At 41.6% G+C, this 24,941-nt stretch overlaps 5 protein-coding genes across 7 annotated transcripts; 3 read left to right on the top strand and 2 right to left on the bottom strand.

Annotated features, from left to right (window-relative positions):
- The first annotated feature begins 3,159 nt into the window (after positions 1 to 3,159).
- fibina (fin bud initiation factor a) lies at positions 3,160 to 4,557 on the top strand. Its single transcript, XM_035156633.2, has one exon. It carries the CDS (start codon positions 3,259 to 3,261, stop codon positions 3,886 to 3,888), a length of 630 nt encoding a protein of 209 aa, XP_035012524.1. The 5' UTR covers positions 3,160 to 3,258; the 3' UTR covers positions 3,889 to 4,557.
- A 3,386-nt stretch (positions 4,558 to 7,943) lies between these two features.
- tmem276a (transmembrane protein 276a) lies at positions 7,944 to 10,486 on the bottom strand. The gene is made up of 4 exons (XM_035156629.2): positions 9,769 to 10,486; positions 9,209 to 9,322; positions 8,962 to 9,099; positions 7,944 to 8,807 (listed from the first exon to the last, which is right to left on the bottom strand). The coding sequence occupies exons 1-4, from the start codon at positions 10,169 to 10,171 to the stop codon at positions 8,560 to 8,562; spliced, it is 903 nt and encodes a 300-aa protein (XP_035012520.1). The 5' UTR covers positions 10,172 to 10,486; the 3' UTR covers positions 7,944 to 8,559.
- Positions 10,487 to 12,529: 2,043 nt separating this feature from the next.
- spi1a (Spi-1 proto-oncogene a) lies at positions 12,530 to 15,165 on the top strand. Its single transcript, XM_035156630.2, has 5 exons — positions 12,530 to 12,688; positions 12,976 to 13,069; positions 13,153 to 13,328; positions 14,207 to 14,372; positions 14,487 to 15,165. Exons 1-5 carry the CDS (start codon positions 12,662 to 12,664, stop codon positions 14,795 to 14,797), a joined length of 774 nt encoding a protein of 257 aa, XP_035012521.1. The 5' UTR covers positions 12,530 to 12,661; the 3' UTR covers positions 14,798 to 15,165.
- Positions 15,166 to 16,572: 1,407 nt separating this feature from the next.
- On the top strand, positions 16,573 to 21,741 carry LOC118109466 (protein regulator of cytokinesis 1). 2 transcript variants are annotated; one of them, XM_035156609.2, is made up of 14 exons: positions 16,573 to 16,714; positions 17,111 to 17,243; positions 17,329 to 17,451; positions 17,526 to 17,759; positions 17,850 to 18,020; positions 18,132 to 18,281; positions 18,373 to 18,520; positions 18,622 to 18,758; positions 18,837 to 18,932; positions 19,254 to 19,400; positions 19,481 to 19,591; positions 19,677 to 19,784; positions 20,270 to 20,373; positions 21,177 to 21,741. In XM_035156609.2, the coding sequence occupies exons 1-14, from the start codon at positions 16,704 to 16,706 to the stop codon at positions 21,208 to 21,210; spliced, it is 1,707 nt and encodes a 568-aa protein (XP_035012500.1). In that variant the 5' UTR covers positions 16,573 to 16,703; the 3' UTR covers positions 21,211 to 21,741. The 2 variants fall into 2 exon arrangements, with proteins under 2 accessions (XP_035012500.1, XP_035012499.1); XM_035156608.2 differs by having other exon boundaries at positions 20,270 to 20,440.
- On the bottom strand, positions 20,903 to 24,912 carry LOC118109476 (ubiquitin-associated protein 1-like). Of its 2 annotated transcripts, none has more exons than XM_035156624.2 (6): positions 24,663 to 24,912; positions 24,436 to 24,576; positions 23,209 to 23,865; positions 22,938 to 23,108; positions 22,138 to 22,239; positions 20,903 to 22,029 (listed from the first exon to the last, which is right to left on the bottom strand). In XM_035156624.2, exons 2-6 carry the CDS (start codon positions 24,559 to 24,561, stop codon positions 21,895 to 21,897), a joined length of 1,191 nt encoding a protein of 396 aa, XP_035012515.1. In that variant the 5' UTR covers positions 24,562 to 24,576; positions 24,663 to 24,912; the 3' UTR covers positions 20,903 to 21,894. The 2 variants fall into 2 exon arrangements, with proteins under 2 accessions (XP_035012515.1, XP_035012516.1); XM_035156625.2 differs by having other exon boundaries at positions 24,436 to 24,528; positions 24,663 to 24,726.
- Positions 24,913 to 24,941: the final 29 nt, after the last annotated feature.

The following is a 24,941-nucleotide window of genomic DNA, read 5'->3' as shown; positions in this document are numbered from 1 at the left end:
AAGATTTAGGTTAATTTGATTATGGAGTTTCATAGCTTGTGCACAGAGTCGCACCCACATTGGAATACCTGTAGAGACATTCTCAATTCTTAAGAAAATAAAAACAATCTTGTTATGACTTCTAATAACCCGTCGTCTGCTCCCCCCCTGAAATGTTTCTATTGCACTTCAAGCTTTTTGTTTTGACTGTTCTCACATACGTTGTTCCAAGTCCAAGGACAACTGAGGCTCACCCAGTCAATCATTTTATTCACCACTGTGAATACTAATTCAGCCGTCTTTCATCAAACATCTGTGCAGAACATTTTCCCTTATCAATTATAGAAATTATTAAGATAATTAAATTAGAGGATGGTTCAGAGGTTTCTCCTCTTTGGATCCTGTTTTAATTGATTCATTTGTTATATGTAAATGTTTAAATCCTTCAAGAGCTTGTTGTAATGCAGGGCCACAGTAATGAACATAACTCCACTGCTGATAACTAAGAGAATGTAAATGATCAAATCTGAATAATTCCTTTAGTTGTGATGAGCATAAGGTCATTATGATTCACTGTGAGTCGGTCTGTGCAGCCGCCCACGCAGCCTGCAGGCCCTCGACCCTCCTGCTCCCTCAGATCTGCACTGAGAGGAAACACATCAGCACCATCTAAAAGGCATGTGTCCAAACTGCAGCCCACCACGTACACACACACACAATGTTATACAGTAAAAGCTCAACAAGAACAGTTTGTTGTTACATGTGTTACTACATCTGCTTCCAGGCAGCGTTGCCCTGCAGTCTCCTGCTGGTCAGTTTACTCCATCAGTGTTTATGCTGAGAGATGCTATATTTATTCAGGTGTGTGACTTATAAAGGAAAAGAGACAGCCTGCATGCTGGGCAGCCTCGGGTTGTCTTTGCTCGTGTCGTGTTGCTCTTTCAGGAGTGTGTTCAGCACCACTGAAGTGTTCTAAACAATCAACTCTTTTCCTAAACAGCCCAACTCTGTTGACCGAGACGTAAACACAAAACACCTGTACTTGCTTGTTCTTAAGTCCTCAGTTTCATACTAAATATCACGACTGCACAGTTACAGACGCTGTGACGCAGCCTCATTTAAAAATTGCTAAACCCTTGGTAACCCCTTTACAATCCCTCATGAGCCACACTGTTGAGTCGTGACTCAGACTTTGAAAATCGATGCGAGAGAAGGTGCAGAGCTCAGTGAGCGGAGAGAGTAACTTCAGTTTCAAGGTCCAGAATGATACAAAGTATGAATATGAGTATTAAAAAAGTCTCAAAGCTTCAATAATCTCTGTCTTTATTTCAAAGATGTGTGTAATGTGAATGGGACTGTTAGTGACACAGAGAGTTTGCACCAGACTCTGATCCTCTCAGCTTTGGTTATTGGTTGGTCAGTGAGTGAGTGAGTGAGTGAGCGAGTGAGCGAGTGAGTGAGTGAGTGAGTGAGTGAGCGAGTGAGTGAGTGAGCGAGTGAGTGAGTGAGCGAGTGAGCGAGTGAGCGAGTGAATGAGTCATAAACTGAAACCTTGACTGACAAAAAGAGCCGGGTAGCGGCTTCTGCAAAAGTGTAGTACCACCAGCATCCTCTCTACTATGGCGGCAGGAACGAGGCCTTTTTGGGCTTTTTTCAACATGACCTGCACTTGATGGCATCATGGAAAGGTTGAAGTCAAGTTGGTGAATGATGTCCTTTGCTATGGATGGACGGATAGATAGATAGATAGATAGATAGATAGATAGATAGATAGATAGATAGATAGATAGATAGATAGATAGATAGATAGATAGATAGATAGATAGATAGATAGATAGATAGATAGATAGATAGATAATATAAATAAACCTAGTCCCCCTGCAGCTTCAGATACAGCGTGGACCATGAATGGATGGATCACACAGAAACCATTAGTTTTTAGTCCTGTGTTTACAGCTCGCCATATGGTTCTGGTTTAAGTGAGCATTGACCTGCTGAGACACGTATCTGAGGCCACCTAGTGATGATGCAATTACCCAAGACAGGATGTGCAGTAGAGGGGATCGTAGCCCAGGGGACTCTCCCTCCCTCAGTGCAGTAATGTAATCATCCTACTGAAGTCGTCAGAGTGAGCTCTAACTACTGCTCCCTGACTCTCACAGTCTGGGAATGCAATAGAAAAAAGCTCCATTGCCATACTCATTTAACATTCACCACATCTGTTCTGTACATTTACATATCCTCCCTGTATACTCCTGGACCACTTCCTCTTCAGGCTAATCACAAACATATTCTTTGGCATGAATTACAATCTATTGATTCATTTGATTATTTTAGCATCTCTTCTTTTTATGATTTATCGATTGTTGATTTGCTTATTGTGAAACACTTTGAACTGTGTTATTATGTATATTTTCTTTTGACAGTGTAAATGATGGTGCTGTAGGACCTTAAGTGATCAGGTTTAGTCAGACATGAACTTGTAAGATTTGACTGTCGTGTGATGGGACTGTATTCAAGCAGGGATCAAATACTTATTATAGGTCTTATTTGTGTAATATAAATATCAATGTATAACATTAAAAGCAAACACAACCCAGCAATATTTCAGAGAAAATGTTAAAATACTATAATGTTTCAACTCATTTGAGACCTTGTAAGACTTGTATATTGACTGCCAGGAGGTTGCCTTGTTGAATATCTTGTTATATGTGACTATAGAATAAATCAAGCTCTTATAAGTGAATCAGAACAAGTTTCTAGTGGTAAAAACTCAGTACCAAATAAGAAAAAAAAATCTAATTGAGGTTAGTAGACTACTGATAAATAGGTTAGTTAACTACTGGTTAGTGAACTACTGATAAATCAAACAAAATACTTTGATATAAAACAGATTTGTCTTGAATCAGGACTGGATGATAAAAACAGAATAATCCTCTTGCACATATGAGTCAAAATGTCCATTTGTGGTGTGAATCCCCCTAAACATTATAGATTTTGTAAAAACTTATTCCTGCACATTGTATAATCTCTGCTCAGATACAAAGGATATCGGGTAATAAGAGTGTGAATAAACTTTTAACTGCTGGAGAACACAGTCTGCACTGACACAGTGTGGCTGTATAATACCTGGGGGCCACCAGGGGCCCTCTCTACTTAAACAGGCGGTCTGTGCCTTTTAGGTGACGGGGAGTTGTGTAACATGAGTCGGGATGAAAACTGTGCGCTGGCTCCGGCTGCCAGTGCAGATGCTGGTCGCCAAAGAGAGAGAGGAGGTGCATGATGGTTCCCGTCCCACTGCTGCTCCTCGTAGTCGCATCTGTGCCATGTTGCTCCGCAGTCTACGACGGGCCCCTGCAGCCGGAGATCACCAACGGCACCTTCCATCACTTCTTCGTGCCGGACGGAGACTACGAGGAGAACGTGGACCCGGAGGAGTGCCAGATGCTCTTTAAGTTCTCGGACTTGTATCCGTGCGGGGCCAACGAGGAGCGCGACTCGGTGGTGCGGGAGGACTTCGTCATCGCCAAGCTGCAGGCGGAGGACGCGGCGCGGCTGCTGGAGGGCATCGGACGCGCGGTGGCGCACGACCTGGACGGAGAGGACAGCTACGGCAAGTTCCTGCAGCGGGAGATCTCCCAGATCGGCGAGGCGTTCTCCAGCGTGGACAAGTCCCTGCTGGAGCTGGAGGTGAAGTTCAAGCAGAGCCAGGAGACGGAGCTGAGAGAGGAGCAGCAGCTGAACGGGTACGTGGTGAAGCAAGTGAGCGACGTCAGGGACGCGCTGAGGAAGACCACGGACATCTCTGTGGGACTGAAGGATAAACAAGAGCTGCTGTCTCTCATCGTCCGCAGCCACGGCACCAGACTGAGCCGCCTCAAGACTGAGTACCTCAACTTTGGATCATAGAGGTGTTCTGCCAGGTTAATGTGTGTGATTGGGTGTGCGTAGGCGTGTGTAAGTGTGCGTGTACGTGTGTGTGTGTGTGTGTAGGACACTCCAGTTCAACAAACAACTGGAAAGTTAGTTGTGCCTTATGAATATCCTTCCTATAAGTATTTGAATCTCTCTGACCTCTTGATGGCTGCCAGTCCTCTAACAGAAACATCAACACGTTCCTCTGGCTCAGGGAGGAAGAAAGAAAATGTGAACATAAATAACTTCTACAAGGAAACCTCTGTGCCTCTTAGGAAACTTTTTATTCAGCAGAAAGAATGAAAATAAAAGTATTCCCAGTTCCTGTTGGGGTTTTTCTTCTCTGGCGTCTGTAGCCAACATTCTGTCTCTGTGGTTTAAATATAATAGGTTGTGTACAATTTAAGGCCATTCCCATTTAAATAAATACTTAATTTGTATCACATATGATAACTTTCCCCTTTTCTATCAAGCAAGAAATAATATTTTTCACACCATTTCCCCGCTAAATCAATCATTTTGTTTGTCGTGTCAAATTCACATGTTTTCTGTGGCGTGTTTGTCCTGCAGACGTACGGTTGTCATGTGGTGTTGTACTGTAAAAACCACCTCCATGCTTTGAAGCTCTGGGTTTAAATAAACATTTTAAAAAAAACTTTGAAATCTGAATTTTGGATTATCTGCAGTGGAGTAGTGACCCCCCCTCCCCTGCCATGTCTCTGTGTCACCATGTTTATTGTCAGCACGTACAAGTGGCAGACGTGATCGTCCCTTCAAGTGGCCGTGCGTAATTGGCGTCTAAAGTCTGTCACTGCCTCCCACTTTCATCTGGAAGTCATCTGTACTCCAGTATGAAATATGTTTGTCCGAAGGCAGCCACTGTTGTTGCTGTGTATTCCTTTGTCTGTCACCAACTATCGGCTTGGTGGTTGAAGTGAGATGTTTTTGTGTCAAGTCATTTTTCCTAGAAATAGACTTGCCGCTTTGTTTAAATCTCTACCAAAGTTCCCTGGTTTTGTGTTGACACATAAAATCATATTTCCGTCGCACTGTTTACGGAAGGAAAGCACTTTTGAATTCCTGCAAGACATTAACTGTGTCCTTGAAGGGAAGAAAACATCTACTGTCGTGCCGTTTCCATTTTCCTGAACTTTTACTTGTGTTTTATCTCTGTTTTCAAACGTCAACCGCAAAGTAGCTGCCGTAAGTGTGCCAACGTCTTACAGTAATAATGTCCCTGCAGATGTGAGGGAGCCAGATGGGCAGCCATGGGCGCAACTGGGTGTGATTTCCTCTGTCTGGTTTTCCTCACAGTCCAGCTTCCCCCAGGGGACCCCCTTTTAAAAACAGCTCTCTGCAGCTCGGCACAGCGCTGAGCAGGGAAACCCTATATGTCTATATGGCTCTTTATTTCCAGGGGCGCTGCTCGGGGCTCAGAAGAGTAGATTACAAGATATTGGTTAAAATTTCCACTGTGTAAGTGAAGGTAGAGCAGGTCATGGACGCTCTCAAACAACCCATCATGCTCAGTTTGTCTTTTTTGGCCCAGAGTTATTAATTCCACCTTTTTTTTCTTGTCCTACAAAAACACTTTTTCTATAGATTCTCAGCTCCCTGATTCTTAGAAGTGAAAGCCCCAGAGTGTTCCCCTTCTATTAGAAGAATGTATTCTCTTCTCTGACATTTCTCGAGGCCAAACAAAGAAAGGTCAGGAATGCAGAGCAGAGTTGACCTGAGAACACAGTGATCCATCTCCGAGCTGAGCACAAAGCCCCTAAACCACATGCTTCTGTGCTGCTGTTATTATTGGACAGATGAGAGCATGAAGAAGTCTACAGCTACTGGGAGCCCCTCAACGATTATCACTGCAATGAATGTGATACTACATCTACCACCATTACTATCGTTATTACCATCATTCATATCTGACACAAACACTTTTTGACAGAGGCTGGTCGTTATTTGTACTTTAATGAGAATAGAATGATGTGTCAATCATTTGAATCAATGACTGTGAGTGTCTTCATCTGCAGGTCATCTACATGGTAACTGAGCTTCTTTTTTTACAGCTTTCAAGTACATTTCAATTTACCAACGAAAAACATCCACTGAACAAAGTCCATTCTCTTATGAAGACCATGCCATTGAGCTGAAAGCCAGTAAATATACCTTAAATTAGGACTAGCTCGTGCTTGTACTGCTCGTCTGAAGACCAAGGCTGAACTGTCAGTCTAGACTGAATGTTCCTGATAAAACAAAATGTAGCAGTTCTCGACTGTCCATGAGAAAGGATTACATCCACTTCCTTGCACATTAAAGCGCTGAGTGGTGAAACTGGTAATATTTCACCTTTTAAGCAAAAGCTAGGAGGAGGCCTTTGTCCTCTTTGTCTCCAAACTCTTGAGTGTTTGTTGGTTTCTGCCACGTGTCTTTTGAATAGTCTTTAATCTAAGGAGCATTTCTAACCCAACCCACCTATTAATGATGATTAATGTGTGTTAAACAACTGATGTGAAGGTTAATGCATAATCTTTGAGGTAATTTGTCACGATGAAGTAAACATTTGGCTAATTGCCATTTAAAATATTTAAGGTACTTTGATATACCAATATTTTTGATTTCAAAGCTGTGGGATTTTTTGATCAAGATAATGTGTTTCTTTCTTTGTTCAGGACAACGGCAGTAGTGATGACACTCGACATTCACATCTCTCTTTGGATAAATAAAATGAACGACTGACTTCAACCCTTTATTTCTGAGTGTGTTGAGGCTCCATTTAGAACCATAACTCCACAACATTTACAGTTTAATATATTTCAGTTCAGTAAAAGTATTTATACCCAAGTGTGGAAATACAAGTAAAAGTATTGCATTCACCGTGTGATAGTGACTTGTCCAGGTTATACCCCGCCTCTCTCGCGATGCTGGCTGTGATTGGCCCCAGCCCAATTTTTATTCTACAACATTTCTCTCCTGCAGTGACTTTGCAGAATCAGGTTTTGTGTGCTAAAATAAATGTTATAAAGGTTATAGTGTCATGATATAACTTGGCTGGAATACATGGATGTTATACTATATATTTATAATGTGAATTACTTTTTAAAGCCATGTGCTTCAGGTGTTCTGTGTCATTGTTTCCAGAGAGTTTAGTTTAATTCGACAACAACGTGATATTATTAGAGGAGCGCTTCTTTACATAGAATAAATATCATTTTAGTTTTTTTGCTTCCTCACCCTCTGCATTTTGTTATTCATGAGCCGTAGGCATGACTGCTGCACTGCACTAAAACAATAATATAAATGTCAAAGCTTTAAAGTGCAGATAATCTTATTGTGAATAACTTAAGTATTGTTCAGTCATTGTCTGTGTTGTGTGTGTTATAAATACTAACACAGTCTCCGGTGGTCAATAAGGTTTCGCAACAATGATTTCTTTCAAGGCTGCAGCTGCATATAATAACTCTATGACGATAATAAATATAATTTGAAAGGAACAATAGTAAAGACACGATGCTGAGGACTGAGGAAACCTCAGCGAATGAATGAAGCCAGAGTTGGAATTAGATGTCAGAAGGATTTAATTTGTCATTAAAGTTGTGGGGAGGTTATTCACGGTGACATTTTTTCAATGGAAAACAAGTTGTTTGATGAATCAGGGAAGTTGTGCAGCTGTTGTCAGCATGTTTAAAGTGTTTGATCGGAGGGCTTTCCATGTAGTTATCTGGATTTCCTTGTTTACATGGATCACTGCTGTTAATAAAATTAGGTTTTACTTCAGCAGCAGACCGTTACTCCACTTTCTTTGTTCTAGTTTATTTGTCTTTTTTTGTCTGTTTAGGTCACTGACTCTTGTTCAGAAGTGGTTGCATAAAACAGACGCTTGCAACACTGACATAAATACAAACAGCTGCTGTTTTACACATGATGGAAGACTCCATCCCGGGTTCTGCTGACAGACTAATAAACTTGTGTCGTTATGCAAGAGGAGAGACCCTTACAAGGAAGTTTATATGATGCCTGTTCAGTGGGTTAAGCCAGAAAAAAGGCCGTTTTGCATGACTGTTTTATTTTTCAAAAATATTTTGATGGGGGTCAGACCTCAAGAACAACAAAACATTTCCCTCAAACACAGTTTGGTCTTAATGCTCATATTTTTCCTTGAATAAACACAAATGCATCTGCATACATACAGTTTAAAAAGTACATGTACATATCTTGTTTTAAATGGGTACATAATGATACACAGTTGCCCTTTGAAATGTGACAGTACACATCCACCTTCAATACAGATTTTAAAGTTGTGCTATGGGTCTTCTGCCAGTGTTTTCTTTTTCTGTTTGTTTTTTTTCTTTTCTTCTCAAACTAGTAGATTTTACAGGAAGAAAAATGTGTATATCTATTCTTCTGTTCGAGAGCAAGCAATAACAATGAACAGTTCATTCATGAAGAGGGACGGAAAAAAGCACCAGAGGAGCTGAAAGCGTCTTCAGTCAGTCAGATGTCACCTCTTTATTTTTCATTTTCATGTGAGCAAGAGCCAGAGTCCTGTGCTTTCTCTGTGTGAGGGCTCCCACTGCTCTGAGTCCCTGGGTGAAACTGTCTCTGGAACAGGGCTCGTCACTGTTTCAGGATGAGACAGGTGTCTGTTAGATGTGCGGCGGCCTGTCACACGCTGCCATTCTCCTGCCTGGGCTTGTGCACCACAGGGGTTTGTGGAGGGTAGAGGGAAGGGGCGAGTGTGCACAGGAAACCAGCCAGCAGTGTGAGGCCCAGTCCTCCCCACGCACAGAACATGGACCATCCGTAACCGTGGCTGATGTCCTCTGGTATGCCAAACATGTAGCGGGGATAGCGGGACAGCTCGAAGTTGATCCCGGCCACACATGTGCAAAGAGAGATTATGCAGCACGTCCCTGGCAGAGAGGAAGCAAACATCCAGTCACACAGCAATCCAAGTTAATTACCACTGATGCATCATTTCATCTCCCTCTCATTGATTGAGACTTCAGCGCCCCTCTGTGGGGATTCGGGGGCAGTGCTCTTTATGTAAAGTACAGTGCATCTTACCTCCCATGAGAAAGAGAAGTCCAGCGACATACTGCATGAGATCATGCTTCTTACAGCAGCCCAGCACGCCTATGACCCAGCCGAACAGGATGATGGATATGGCCATGCCCACGAAGCTGGCAGTCATCCTCTGCAGGTCTGCAAAGGCGCACAAGCACAAGTGGCAGAATGTCAAGTTCCTCCGCATTCATTCCTTCTGGTTATGCAAAAATAAATAAATTAGACGAGGCATTTTTGGGCTACTCACGGAGCGCGTGCCACTCATCCTGCCTTATTGTCTTGGTCAGATTGATTGGCAGGTTCCTGGGCAGCGTTGAGGATGAGTAGTAGTATTTTATTGGCGTGCAGCGCGGAACCAATCCTGAGGATGTAAACAAGGCAGAGAGGATGTGTCACATATGAGCACTGGGATGAGATGAAGAGGATACCACAGGGCTCTCTGCTGCCACCCTCTCACCAAAAAAATAAAGCACCCAACCCCCTTCCACTCACCCACCACCCACCCATCCACCCACATTGTGGAGAAGCTTATTGTACTCATCTCCAGGCTTCTGTTACTACAGCTTGCCCCCGTTTTTCCTTGTGCTGGGAAACAACACAGCCCGTCGATGGGCATTGTGAGTGGATGTGGTGCGTGTTGTGCTGCGTAGGCCTTCGGGGTCTGTGCGCAGCATCAGCACCTTGGATAGCGCATTCATGCACAAAGTATTTACAGACAGCGCGACGCACAACAACACAAATATACCAAAATAAACACACGAAACCACCAAATATGACACACACACACACACTCATCCAGATGCAAACCTTTAAAGATCAAATCCTCCGTCTCCAAGTCAAACCCCTCTCGGTGGCACTTTCTCCACAGTCCCGTGATGGTGGAGTTGAATTGCCGACTGCAGAGGGACTCCATGGCCGAGGCGGGAGGCAAGAAGTGCCGCTTGGCCCGCAGCAGCATCTCGCCGCCGACGCCGGAGCCCTTCCTCTCCACGCTCTTCTCCTTGGGCAGCATGCGGAGCGGGAGGTTGTTGTTGGAGATGTAGATGTAGCCGGGGTCGTTCCTTTTGTTCGAGTAATTCTTGCAGCGCTCCCGGTGCCTCCTCGCGTCCGTCTCGTACCAGTTGTCGGTGCCGATCGCCACTGCGATCAGCCCCAGAGCGCAGAACGCCAGGAAGAGACCCGCCGCGGTTAAAGTCCTCATCGCAGCCATGTTCCATGCATGTGTCTCGGTTGCCTTGATAATTCCACGGGACAGCAGGACCCCCGCTCCCGGCTGCCGCTGTCAGTGGCTGAGGTGCGGAGGAAATTGAGCAATACGGGGAAATCTGAAGCGCAGATGAATCACCGGAGCCCCCATTTGGCTGATGTGCCAACCATCGCCGGAAAAAAACCAAAATCCAGAGGCTGGGGGATAAATAAATAAATGTGAGCCTGGGTTTGCTATTTTGGTTGTCTCCGCTGTGCGCCTCTGAACTCAGTCTAGCCTAGATACTGGCCAGTCCAGCACCTCTCTCTCCAGTAGATGGAGACAGAGCAAATATTTGAAAGTACAACAAGCCTCGGGCCTGCACTGTAGATCATGATGTGCAGGGAGCGGTGCCAAAGTTTGACAGAGTCTGTCAACAAAGAGGAGCATCTCCTGATTCACCTCCGCTGCTGTTATTGTGTTGTGAAATACTGAAACATATCCAGAGTGAATAAAACCAAGAGCCTCGTTTTTCTCTCTATGGAGCAGGGAACTGTTCATCACACACACACACACACAAATACATGTATGTATATATATATATATATATATTCCCCACTTTCTATCCCAACAGGCCAAAACATATCACAAATTACTTTTTAATGACCACACAGCCAATTGTTCAGATGTTTTTTGGCTCTGCTATCATTAATAACATCATTACATCCATAAACATCTTATCTCAACATGAAAAATAACCTGAAAAACTGTTTTATAATTGGGATGTTTTATCAAAACTTTGACACTGTTTAGAAAAAATATGTTTGTGTCACCACAATCAGAATCATCTGGGACTTCACTGTTGGATTTTAGCTAAAATGTCTAATATTTGAAAAACATACACTGTCTCAACTTGAAAAGTTTACAATTTTGTAGTAGTTTCAACTCAGTAGTTTCAACTCAGCCTTTACTGAGTAAACCCCACCATATAGTTAACACAATTACTTTAGTAGCCTACAAAAAACATGATTTGATTTTCCTCTAAAAGCTTAATTGAGGTGAACCAACTTAATTTTAATGAAAGAGGTTTATTAAAGGTAATATTAAATGGTCAAATTACTTTATTTAAGCTATTCTACTCAAAAATGTCCATGCAGATTATAACCTTTATTTGTTGTTAACTTAATTTAGTTCAGTCAGAAAAATACAGATGCATTTTCATTTTTGATCATAAAGATTATTCTCAAACCAATGGAAATGAATTTTCTAACTTTTGAAACATTTAAAAACTTTTGGGTAGCTGAGTTTCCACCATTGCACCATTTCCACACTTCATGCTTTATATGAACCTATTTATTTAGACTGAGACTATTTTTAGATGCGTCTGTTATGAGTTTTTTGATTGTGCCTTTACATCCGGGTCTTGCAGGACTCCTGTTCCCTCAACTGCGATCCTCGTGCTGGATGGATCGAACATTGTGGCACCACCAAAAAATAAAGAGATAAAAAAGTTAAACTGCTCTTCCAAGAGGATGGGTTTGTAATAATAACATCACTGGGAAATTGATTTAATGATTTAAGGATGAGGTTGATAAGATTTAATTGGAAAGTACGAGGACACGTCTGTGTATCTGGATTTTATTCCACATTTACTATGAGGACACAAACAAGACACAGGGACACGGTGGCTCCAGACATTTCGGGCATGTTTTCACTGGTTTCATTCTCATGCTCGGTACTTCCTCAAATGGAACCATAAAGCCAAAATAAAAGAGGAACAAGCCCAATTCCAAACTTCACTTTTGGTTTCAGCTCCTGTGTGCAGTAACGCTAAAAAAAATTCCTACATCAATAAACCACACTGGGGGGGGTTTGGTGCGGCTGATACAAAAAAAAACAAGTAGATCATAATTTTCTTCACAACAGGTTTAGTTAGGAAACCCCTGGTTTGTCTACTTAACTCTGAAGTGTTGATTTGGATAACAGCATCATTCTGGGTTGATTTTAACTGAGGAGGAGGAGTTGAAGCAAAAAGGAACATGGCTGAATTTATGTGAAAGCAAATTGTGTGACTCCTTCAACAAATTATTTCATATGGTTTATCCCTGCTTCAAAATGTCACCCAAAGAGGATACTAATACAAAACATTGTGTTTTTTGGGGGGGAAATTACTTAAAAAAGCACAAATTCATGCTGAACAATAACATCAAACATTTTTGAATATTGTTGATACACATGTATTACTTATTGTATAATCACTCCTCTTAGATAGGCAGGAAATGGCTGCAACTGTGACCGGATCATACGACACTCGGCCTTCAGGAACTAGCTGAATTTGATAATCGGCTGAACGCAGACTGCAGATAGGGTTCAACTTATTTCTCACTTTCAGTTCCCGTTTGTCTGGTGAAGTCAGTGCTCAGCAACATTGCATGTTTGTCAGTGTGGCAACAAGAATCAGTTAACATCCATCACCAGATTTAAGGACAGAGGTTCTCATGCTGCCTTGTTTACATGATGGACGGCTATGTCATGTCATCTGTAAGTACGGCTGCTTTACTTATTTCATGTTTGACTTTTTCACAGAGTAAATCTGGTATTTCAGTCTCAGTGGTTTGTGACAGTGAGAGGATGTTAATCGGAAGTTTTTACAGCAGTTTCCTTTGTTGAATCAGATATATTACATTTACAGCAGCTTTAAAAGAAATTCTGGTGATAAATCTTCTTTGTTCATTACGTCTGACGAGAGATGGAAGATTCTTGTTTGTTTTAATGAGGCAGAGATTTCAACTTTCTCTGTGACAAAATCAGTTTTTTCTCTTCCAAAGCCCTCAGAGGAAATTATTCCAAATGAGTCAGAGAATTTCCGTCCGCCTGCAGAGCTGTACCCTTACCTCACTAATGTAGGGGAGATTTATGAAGGTGAGAAAACTGGATTTAACTTTTGAGAAAAAGAATAGTCACGACAGGACTGAGAACTCAATTAAACAACTGTCACTTTTCAGACCACAGATGGACCTTCCACTCTGAGCGCGTCCAGCTGCTGGACCTGGAGAGTTCCCCAGTGAATCAGCTCACTGAGCTTCAGTCTGTGACCCCTCAACAACACATACCACCCTACCGGTACAGCAGCGAGTGTCTGCCGCTTCACCTGGAGCCTCCACTCTCTGTGTCCCCACAGGTCAGTTCATGTGGATGGCAACAGTATAGAAAGACAAAATTGACATATGTTATTTGAAATACAGATTATACACACCCCCATTCAAATCCACCACTAAATTCAATACAAAGTCAGATTAATAACATGCAGCAGTGATCATCATGTCAAATATGTGAATTATATAATTCAGATTCAGTCCATAAATGGACAGTAATGAGTAAAATGTATTGTTTTAATTATTGTTAGGTAAGCTCCGACTTGGACATAACATTTTCTCCATTTGAAAAGATGGTAAATTATTTCACTTCATGTGATAGAAATTGAAAACTTAACTAAAGCAGATACACGTGATTATTTCACAATTAACTAATCCATCAATTATTGTCTCAAGAAAAACAGCAAATATTTACAATTAGGCACAAAAACCTGAGGATATTAGATTTTCTTTCTAAAAAACCAAACAAACCAAAATACGCCAATGACAAATCAGGTGCCAGTCATTAGCACTCTGTTGATCAACCAATCAATAAATTAACTGATAATGTCAGTGCTAATGTTAACATAAACGTATAACATTTATGTGCTCTAGAACTCAAAATAATGTGAAATAGTTCTTTACAGTAAATTTATTTGCCTTTTTTTCATGTTTTTAAATTTTAAATCTTCACTGGTAAAGTACATGATGTGGACAGTCGGGGATATTTCCACTGAAATGTCATGTACATCACGTGCTCTCTCTGAGCGTTGAGATCTATTTTGGCAGAGCTACTTCCTCTTTTGCCACAATGAGAGTGTTCAAATGAAAATGTCAGATGGTGAATAATTGCAAAATCAAAAAAGTGGCAGCTCTCTCATCTGTGTAATTTTTAACCTTGTCACTCATTTAATTTCTCCTACAGATCCCGTATTACACCTCATCCCTGTGCTACCAGTACCAACCCTCGGCCTCGCCAGGCCATTACTACTCAGAGGAGGAACAGAGAGGAGTCAGTCCCCCGCTCGAGGTGTCAGAGGGGGAAGATGAATATGAAGACCACAGCCACTCCTCCTTCAGGAAAGACCACAGTGAGTCAAGTGAAAATGATCTGCTGACAGCAAATCCCAATGTTCTGAAAGGCATATTGATGATTGAATTAAACTGATAAATAGTGTTAACCGGTCACATATTTTCTACCCAAGATAACAAGAAGAAAATCCGCCTGTACCAGTTCCTCCTGGACTTGCTAAGGAATGGTGAAATGAGTGACAGTATCTGGTGGGTGGACCAGGACAAGGGCATCTTCCAGTTCTCCACCAAACACAAAGAGGCTCTGGCCAGCCACTGGGGCCTTCAGAAAGGAAACCGCAAGAAAATGACCTACCAAAAAATGGCTCGGGCTCTGAGGAACTATGGTAAAACTGGAGAGATAAAAAAAGTAAAGAAGAAGCTAACCTATCAGTTCAGTGAGGAAGTGCTGAGGAACCTCTATTTACGTCAATACCCTCACTGATTAGGAAACAGAGGCAGCGTTTTATCATCACGCTGGAATCACTAACTTTGCCCAGATTTAATTTGCCTGTAGATTTGCATTTTACTTTGTTTTTCTACCAAGTTTTCTCACTTATTTATTTGTGATGATGGTGAACTTCCTCTATGACATTTGCAAACTTTGATGTAAATCGCTTTTATGCGCAAATTAAGTTTTTTTTGTCTGTGCACTATGATTAAATGGTAATTAAATATCTGGGACAGGGATTAAAGAAAAAACATACATAAAAACACAAAAATCTAATCATGACCATGTTTTTTATGAATGTGTGTAAATAAATGCTATGTTGTAAATTACTCAAATGAATTAAATCCACCTTAAAACAAAGACAAAATGCATTCTGGCTCACAGTGTATGCACCTGATACAAACACATGGTGCAGCCTATTTCCAATTCAAATCAATATACAAGTTCATTCAACTCATAGACATAGAATTGAAGTATAGAATCTGATAAATAAAGATGCTTCAACACATTTACAAAAGCTAAAAAATAACACATCAAAGAAGGTGAATAGAAAATTCAACCATGCACTTCATATGAAATACATTTTTTGCTAAGTAACCATAGTTTACAAACCGAAGTTAAAGAAGCAGTGAATCTGTACCAATGAAAAGATGGTCAACAGGACCTTGACCACAAACTCTGCTATGTTACCTGGAAAGATGATGGACTACAGAGTCAAACAGACACACAACTCAAACACATCATCCACACAGACAGACAGGACAAATGAGAAGATATTGAAGTCATCTGTGTGTCTAAATAATAAATATGAACAGGCAAAAAGGCCCAGTAGGACATTTTTCTATACCTGTGCCAAATATAAGAGAACCTTCATAACAGAATGAACTACATATACTGTATACTCTAACATTACAGTCACTCTCTTACTCATGATTTAAGACTATATATAGCTAAATTGTATTCCATTTTATTACCTTACAAAAGTGTTGGCTTATTAAGCTTGAGTAGAATAATTCTACAACATGCAGTAGAAAAGAATCATCTTAATTATTCTAGGATTTGCAAACCAGGAATTTTGTCCATTTTTTTGTTTTGTTTGTAATATATATTATTTATAATATATAGAAATGTATTATTATACTTTAGTGTGCCTTTAGTATTTGAGTTTCTTGAACAGCGCAATTGAAATACAATGTATTATAATTCTATTATTGTTATTATTATCATTATTTAGCTAAATGGAACTTTAAAAAAACTTTCCAACATCAATAAAAATGCATTGTGTGCTTGAGATGATTAAATCTGAGTTGAGTAAGTTTATTCTCTGTTTCAGTTTGTTAAGGTCACACAAAAAGGCACAGTCCCAAAAGTTACAAGTTATAGTCTTTGAGTTCCTTGAACAGCGTTATTCCAATACAATGTATTATAATTATAACTGTTGTTATTATTATCATTATTTAGTTAAAATTGTCATCGTTGTTAAAAGGAACAGACAGGGACAATGTTTAGTTTGTGTTTTACTGTAAGTTAATTCACAAGATAATATATAATATTATCAAAGATAAAAGCCCAGCAGGAGCCACGTGTATCTATTGTCTCAGACACTGTCAACAGAGAAGAGCTCAACAGAAACTCACTAATCCTTTCACTCGTTTCTGGGGTTTATTTATCATCGTTTGTTTCCTATTGGACAAGAACTAGTACCGCCCCCCGGGGAGCAGCTTCCTGTGACGTCGGCTCAATCAGCCAATCAGAGCGCAGACGTTGTTTCGGTGCAAATTTCAAACGCCAGTGAGTCGACATTTACGACGCGGCAGCCGGTCAACCGTCGGAGCGCCGCTTTCCCCGTGAAGAAGACCGAGTTTCTCTGGACAGATACATTTGTTCCCGTGGTGGCAACATGAGAGTCAGGTTAGTATTTAACACGTTCACTCACCGGAGCCTCGAATATTCACCTCAACAATAGTTTGTTCCGTTTGCAAACCTGTTTCCTGTTTAGCCGCTTTTAGACCAAGCTAACTGACAAAGCTCACACGCGAGGGGGGATTCTCCGTCTGCGCGTGACGCAAATGGCTTATTTTGATTGGCAGTGGCATTTATCTGTCTTTTTTTTATGTTTATTAAACTAGTTTTATTTAACTTTTCAGCTGTTGTTATCGCTGTGTGTACCGCCGCGTTGGCAGCTAGCTAACAGTAGCATATCTCTGCTAATAAACAGACCTGCTGCCTGATTTTAAAACCACCATTAACGCCGAGACCGGACTGGTTTGATCGGTAACCCAGTTAAACACCCAGTTTCTTTTCCAGTGAAGTCCACGCAGCAGAGTCTGTTGCCTACCTCAACAGAGCCCTGGTGCGGCTGCAGGATATCTGGGAGGAAATCGGTATTCCCGAAGAGCAGCGTCTACAGAGAACCAATGACGTCCACAAGCACATCAAAGTGAGCCTCTCAAATTCAAATTGGTTCGAGTCTCATCGCTGAACTTACAGACCTGACAAACTGGCCCATTGTGCTTGTCCTGCAGGGTTTGCTGGACCTGATGATCGCCGAGGAGGAAGAGCTCAAAAAGAGATTGGTGAAGAGCATCGATGCCTGTCGAAAGGAACTTTTCAGTTTGTGCTCCGAACTTCAGCTGCCGCACTTCGAGGTACAGTCCCAGTTCAGGACATGTGTTGTTGTTACTTTTACACGTTTGGACTGACTCTATTGATTTCTCTGTAGGAGGAGGATGGCTGCACTATGCTGCAGATGGAGAAAAACAGCCGCACGCGTCTGGAGGTGATGAAGGAGCACAAGAAGCAAAGGATGGAGGAGCTTAAAGGCCTAGTTGGCAAAGACCGTGAGCTGTGTGACATTATGTGCACCACGCCTTTCTGCATTGACCACGACTCCATCCCGTCACTGAAGCAACTCGAGTCGTATCAGGCCTACCTTAATGATCTGACCAAAGAGAAGGTTTTACTGCCTGTTTATCCTCTTTTCTTTCTTACTCACTTACCTTTTTTAAAAAAAACATGTGTAACATGTCTTATCTGTCTTTTGTAGGAGCATCGTCATGAGGAATTTGTAAGCATCAAAAAGGACATTATCGTATGCATGGATGATCTGGAGCAGACCCCAGAGACCAGTTTCGAGATGGATGTGATGTGTGAAGATGAGGAGGCATTTTGTCTGTCCAATGACAACATTGCTGCTCTGAATATGCTCCTCACTCAGGTAATTGTGTTGTATTTGCATCTGGATGTTTATGTATCTGATGCTATGGTTTGCTATTCTAAAATATCACACATTACATCATATTAACGTGGATGTATGATTTCCTTCCAGTTGAAAGAACGACGGGCTCAGAATGAGCTCCGTTGTTCAGCTTTGCGCACGAAGATCCAGGAGCTTTGGGAAAGACTCCAGATTCCCCAAGAGGAGAGGGAGGAACTCTCTGAGCATATGCTCAAGTCAAAGAAGAGAAACATTGAGGCAGTAAGAAATCTTACCTCTTGTGGTTATTTGCCTCATTAAGTGGTTTCATACAAAGCAGTAGTTAATTGTTCCCCAAATTTTGTGATCCCAGCTCCAGGCTGAGGTCCAGCGTCTAGAGGTGCTGAAAATGCAGAGCATGAAAAGTGTCATCGAGGCCATCCGGGCTGAGATTGCCCTTTTCTGGGAGAGATGCTTCTACAGCCGAGAACAGCAGCAGACGTTTGTTGCATATCATGAAGGTGAGTTGCTGTTGTCCGATTCTAGAGCAAATGCACTGAATATATGCAGTTGATTATCTCAAGGGGTGTGTGTGGGTTTCATGCATTTCTTCTTACCACAGAGGATTTCACTGAGGATCTTCTAAACCTGCACGAGGCCGAAGTCCGGAACCTAAAGAAGTATTACGAGGATCACAGAGAGCTCTTTGAGGGAGTCACAAAATGGCAGGAGAACTGGACCTTGTACATGGAACTTGACGTGAGTTGTACTGTCCTCTCAAATGTGGTTGAGACACTTTTTAAAACGTTTTTACTAATGTGTGTATGCCCTTCTCAGAAAAAGGCAAATGACCCTGCAAGGTTCAACAACAGAGGTGGAAACCTTCTGAAAGAGGAGAAGCAGAGATCTGACCTGCACAAAAGTTTGCCCAAGGTGAGGAATTACAAGAACAGAACTGCCATTGTAAGATGTTTCTGCTCGCAGAGAAGCTGCTTGGCAATAAAACAAATGAGCTCACGTAATTCAAATGGAGGAGAAATAGCAGAGATGGTTGGTGCATTACCAGTTTGTGCCAACAGGTGGGGTTAAAACATGTATCTCAATCTGTAGTTCTGTGTATTTGGTTGTTGTTTACCAGGTTATGCAAAGGAATTTTAGTTTAGAAATTGGACTCTTACTTAATGATGTTTGGCCACTGTCAAGGCTTAATGTGTTAACAAGGCAACTGCATGAAATACGTTTCTTGTTTTATAGCTGGAAAAGAGTCTGAAGGCCCAAATTGATGAGTGGGTGCAGGAGCATGGCAGAGAGTTCCTGGTGAACGGTCAGGAATTTCTTGAGTACGTGCAGCAGCAGTGGGCTCAACACCTCGAGGAAAAGGAGAAGGAGAAACTGGAGAGGGTAAGTCATATTGTTGCTTAAATCTTAAATTGGCTTGTCACAAAAGTGTTGTGAATATGATTCTTTCTTTTTTTAAATAGCAACTAAAGAAAACTAAGCAGACTCAGGAGGACATGCTGTATGGAACCTCAGTGAGGACACCGACCAAGAGGCGGGTACCAGGGACCCCCACGCCTGGGAAAGTAAAAAAGGTACGACGCTGCTGCCATTTGGTCAGATTTGTTGTGCGAGTGGCTGCTGAATGTGCATCGAGTTGACCCGCCTCTCTCCTCTTAGCTCAGGGGCATGTCCACCATCTCCACTCCCTCCAGCTTCCTCAGTTCAGGCCTTGGTGGGACCATGTGTCATTCCTCCATCCAGAAACCACCTCTGTCTGCTAGCAAGGTATGTTCACTGTCACCCTCCCTCCTCTTACCAACATAATGTACATTGTTTCTGAAGTGTAAGCAAACCATAAAGTGTAAATATATCTGAGTCTATTCGTTTAAATAAGGTTTGGTTGGGGGGGATATTATCTCCATTAATGTTGAACTTGAATATTTATGACATATCAGTGCAGTTTAGATTCAATTTCTTTGTATTACTGGTTATGATTTTCACTACAATGCTCGTCAATTATAGGATTTTTAAAGGCTCTTGGAATATTTTTTCAAAAGCTGCACTTGTAATTTTTTGATGTGGCACATCCTGAAAACGGGTGATTGTGTAGTTTTTTTATTTTCATATGAAAATCTGTTTTGGATGGGCTCGCCTTTTCCCCCCTCTTTCTCCCCCCCACACTCTTTTTCATCCTAGTCTGGAATTTAAAGGATATAGTTGACATTAAAAAAAGAAAAAACCCATCATAATTCCAGCTGGTCTTGTTGTAGGGTCTTGGCCTGCGAACTCCTGGAAATGGGAAGACTCCTCGTGCACTAGACCGAAACAAGGAAAACATCTCCCACCTTAGAAACACTCCAAGTGGCCCACTAAGGTCTCAGGATACTCAAGATCACACCTTCACCTTTAACTCTATCGCTGGCTCCTATACGGAATTTGCGGTAAATGAGTTTTTACATCTATTTTAGTCCCAAAGTTACAATCTGGAAATGGAAAAGCATTTTCCCTAAGCAGTTTTATATTTTCAAGATTTAAGATTATATAGTTAATCCACTTAATATATGGCTCACCATGTAAACACCTTTTGGCATCACACTTAAGAAGATAAAACTTTAAAAAGTCCTACAAATTGCATTTTTTTATAATCTGAAGGAGTTAAATTTTTTTCAGCCTTTACAGGCATTATATTTTGTGTTTGGCAAACAAAATTTATCGTGTCTTTTTTCTTTCTTTTTTTAGTTTTGAAAAGTGGCAAAGATCAACATTCTCTAAAATGACATTGCAATTACAAACCTTAGTTAAAGATCTGAGTCATATTTAAGTGTATTGATGGCTTCACAGTAAAGAAAAATTAAGGAAAATATCAAATGAAGAAACTAAAAAAAAAACACGCGTCACCTTTGCCAAGGCTGCATAATGCACTGTATTTATTTCAATAAAAAACTGATTAGATACAGATCATCTGCATCAAAAACAAGTACAGAAGGATTAAGGTGATCCTTGGGCCACAGTTTCTACCACAGTGTGAAATCTGGACATCATCGCATTAATTATTACCACATCATAAGCTAACAATGCCTTATTAACATTAGATTAATTGTGTTTGAACATTTTGATAACTATATTCACTATAGACACAGCTACTGACTGATAGTAATTGTCCATGTGTCTGTACAGAAAGACCTCTCGAAGGCTTCTAAATCCAACGTGAAGTCGGGACTGCTGAACTCCACCGCCAGTCTCCACTGAGGGATCACAGGAGCTGCGTCACCACCGGGAGTCATCCAGCTCAGCAGTAGTTTGGTATTTGTTTTAGTTTTTTATATATATATATACTGGACAACAGGGAACTGAAATGTAAAATTCTTAGAAAATTTGTAAATATTTTTATCTATGTGAACGTTTTTAAATCTCCTCATCCTGTTCTCATGAGACTATATTTCATGCTAACTGCTGCAGCAGTGTTCTCTGCTGTATATATTTTTGTGTAGATTTTAACGATGTTTGTACCAAGGCTATTTTGGCCTTTTGATCATTTTTCTTTGAGGGTTACACCCTTTTTAAATCCAATGTTATTCACCATATCTAGAGCACTACCTTTAGTATCGTAGCAGTAAGCCAGCACATTAAGATTTTCTTCCTCCAGCTGGAATGACAGCTAAATCTGTTCCTCAAAAGCTCGACATTGATTGCATTTTTTAATCGACCTGTAAATAAACGTAAAAAAAAACGTTCATCCTCACTAACTGTTTGTTTTCTTGTCTAATTAGGAGTTATACCTGAACAGTTTTCCTACTAGCCCCTATATGGTTGACTTGCACAGCTACTATGTAAAATCTGGGACCGTTTCACCTACTGTACACGTGAGAGTAAACATTAGGGGAGAAGGTTAGTTTTAAGCCATGCCTGTCATGAGTTCTTCCAGAGCCCTTTCACGGTGATTTTCATGAACAAGCAGCACTTCCTTGATTGCACTTTGCTGGAAGCCCATCTCATTAAACTGAGTCAGGAGCCGCAGGAACTCAGCAGCCTAAAATTAAAACAAGGGGTTAATATAATAAAAAGGTCCATCGAATCGTGTTCAGAGCTAAAGAGGCTCTGCTGTGGTTCTGCTTGTTTCATTAGAAGTATTAGTCACCTTGCTCTCACAGTTCTGAAACATCTCCAGGGCCTCCTCCACCTGCGCTTCATCATAGCCCAGGTCACACAGATGCTCACTGGCAACCAAGTATTTTAGGATCTGTTCAGAAAAACAAATGATTAGGAGTCTGGTACACTTTGTTTATAGCTTGTGATTTTGGGGTTTAAAAGTCACTAAGTTGTTATTGTATAAAATAAGACTTGAGTTCTGCCGACCAGAGATCAAATAAACGCCCCTCCCTTTTGACCTGTGGCTTTTATCAATGACAACTCTTGTAAAATGCATGTTTGCTTATTGTTATATGTGGATCCTTGTTTTACAATTATACATCAAATCCTGCAGTTAATGCTTGCAACTCAAAAGTATTTTTACTTGTGCTTTATCAGCAGTGGTGGAGGAAGTCCTATTTTAATAAAAGTAAGAAGGCTACTATGTAGATTTTTATATCATACTTGATTACAAGTTCAAAAGTCCTGCAATCAAAATTAAAGCAAAAACATCAAAATACAGTTAAAGTACCAAAAGTTAAAGCACTGCTTATAAATGTGTATTAATTATAATTAGTGATGCTTTAATATGTAGACATCATTTTAATGTTGCAGTTGATAAAGGTGAAACTATTCTGCTTTTATAAAGTAATTGCAGTGAAGTAAGAATACCATATTTTCCTCTTGAGCGTAGCTGAGATGAGATGTAAAGTATCAGAAAAGGGTAACACACATTTACCAGTAGCTCTTGGATGTATTGAGTTACTTTCCATTATTGATTACCAGGGTTCCTAAAACATCTAGGCCCACCTTCTCTGGGCTGCGATGGCCAGTCTTCTGCAGAGCCAGAATGGCTGTGCGTAACGGGTAGCCCCTCTCCGTGACGGTCTCAAGTAGCTCCCTCTCCTCCTGGCTGAGAGCTGACAACAACTCTGCTGCTGTGTCAAAGAAAACCCCACGAGAGCCACCGGTGCTCAGGGCCTGACGAGAGGGGGAAGAACAGAAAAGCATCATGGGTAATGAGAAATGACAAAGGTAGAAATATCCTGCTCTGAGACATTGACACTGAGGAAAAAGGAACCTTCTGTCTGTTTCTGACGAGAGGCCCGGCAGAGGAGGGTCGTTGCTGCTGCACTCTGGGTGGAGAAGCTCCGGCGGCTGGTGTGTTGGAGTACCTTCTGCCCACAGGGCCCAGTGAGCGCTGCCTCCTCTTGACGTTCTTCTGGCCGTGGAGTAACGGGCTGACCTGCTGTGACCTCTGCTTCTCCGGTGCTCGCAGAGATTGCTTGCAGTCTTGGGGGGAAGGGGAAGAGCCTCTATGGCGTCTGAGGCTCTGAGGAGAGTTAGGCTTACAGTGGTGAGCGGGAGGGCCATGGTGCATGTCTCTGACTCTGGAGACCGGGTCTTTGGGTGCAGCGCTCCAGGGTCGCACCCTGTTCTTGATGGGGTGGCGTGCGTCTTCGGCAGAGGAGGCCTCGTTATCCTCAAAGTAACCGTCTTCATCCTCTGAGTCGGACACGAGGAACTTGACGGTGCGATGGTGCAAGGAGCGGGCCTCTGCGGAGTTCAGGCTGTGGCTGCGGGGCCGTAGTCTCGGGGGCCACGGTTCAGTGCACCTGCAATTGGCCCTGCTACTCTCCTGAGGGCTGCTGAACATCAGCCAGAAAGGCGGACAGGAGGCGGTTGGGCCAACTGGCTGCTGACCAGTTAAAATCCATTTCTCCAGGTTGAATCGATACTACAGAGAAGAACAGACAAACAAACAGTAAAGAGTTTAAGCCACACAACCTCAAACTAGAACTCAGGAGAGCACATTACTCTGCCAAGGGCCACAATTGAATGGGTTCTTTCCTGTCCCACTCCTACACCAAGTTTAATGGAAATCCATCCTGTATTTTTTGCGTAATCCTGCTGACAAATGAGGAAAGATGACTTGGACTTAGACCTGTGGGTAACATCCGTGATCATATGCAAGAAAAGCTAAGTAAACTGCCACCCCAAAACTTTCCAGTAGGAATGAAAGACAATTAAACCTGTCCATAATAATGTGTCTTATCACAACATATTAACCAACTTGGATTTAAAAAATACATTGATATGCACGTTGTTTTCCGAGTAACAGTTTCTGGGCAGTGGGCAGTCTGATATAATTTAGGAGTTTTAAAGAATATATTAAAGTGAAGATGGGCTCAGAACTAGAAACCACTGACTTCACTTATTAAGCAGAAATCACACTAACTGCACATTATGTGAGACAGATCAGACATTAAAAACTGAGAATGTGCGACAGTTCCCTCAGATGTTTGACCTCAGTTTCTCTCAGTATTTGGTGGCAGTCTGGTGTGTTGATATCTGGAGCTGTCACCGTCCGCACTTCCTCCTCCAGTGGACCCAGCATGGTCTGAAACGGAACATCCTCCAGCATGTTCATCATCAGACGACAAATAACCTGCATCACAAGAACCACAACGTTTTCTGAGGTGTTTGTTTTAGGTTTTCACACCGAATCTTTGTCGCCTGTTTGTCATTTCTTACCTGGGTTTTCTTTTTGGTCCGCAGCACTCTGACAAACTGACATGTGTCTGGAGTAAATGACTAACACAGACATCATCATGATAAACCTCTTCATCACTAAGCCTCTGACATAATCTGAGGAGAGGTTTACCAATAATATCTCACCCACCTGTTCTCCTACCTGCAAAGGTACAGTCCAACAATGGAATGTTTACATCAATAGTTTATAAATATCTACCAGAATATTACTAAGCATGAGGAAATTAAGAGTTAAATGTTTTTATATTTCTATTTCTTACA

Source organism: Hippoglossus stenolepis, chromosome 5, assembly GCF_022539355.2.
Source record: "Hippoglossus stenolepis isolate QCI-W04-F060 chromosome 5, HSTE1.2, whole genome shotgun sequence".
NCBI lineage: Eukaryota > Metazoa > Chordata > Actinopteri > Pleuronectiformes > Pleuronectidae > Hippoglossus > Hippoglossus stenolepis.
This window is presented reverse-complemented; position numbering and strand designations above follow the sequence as displayed.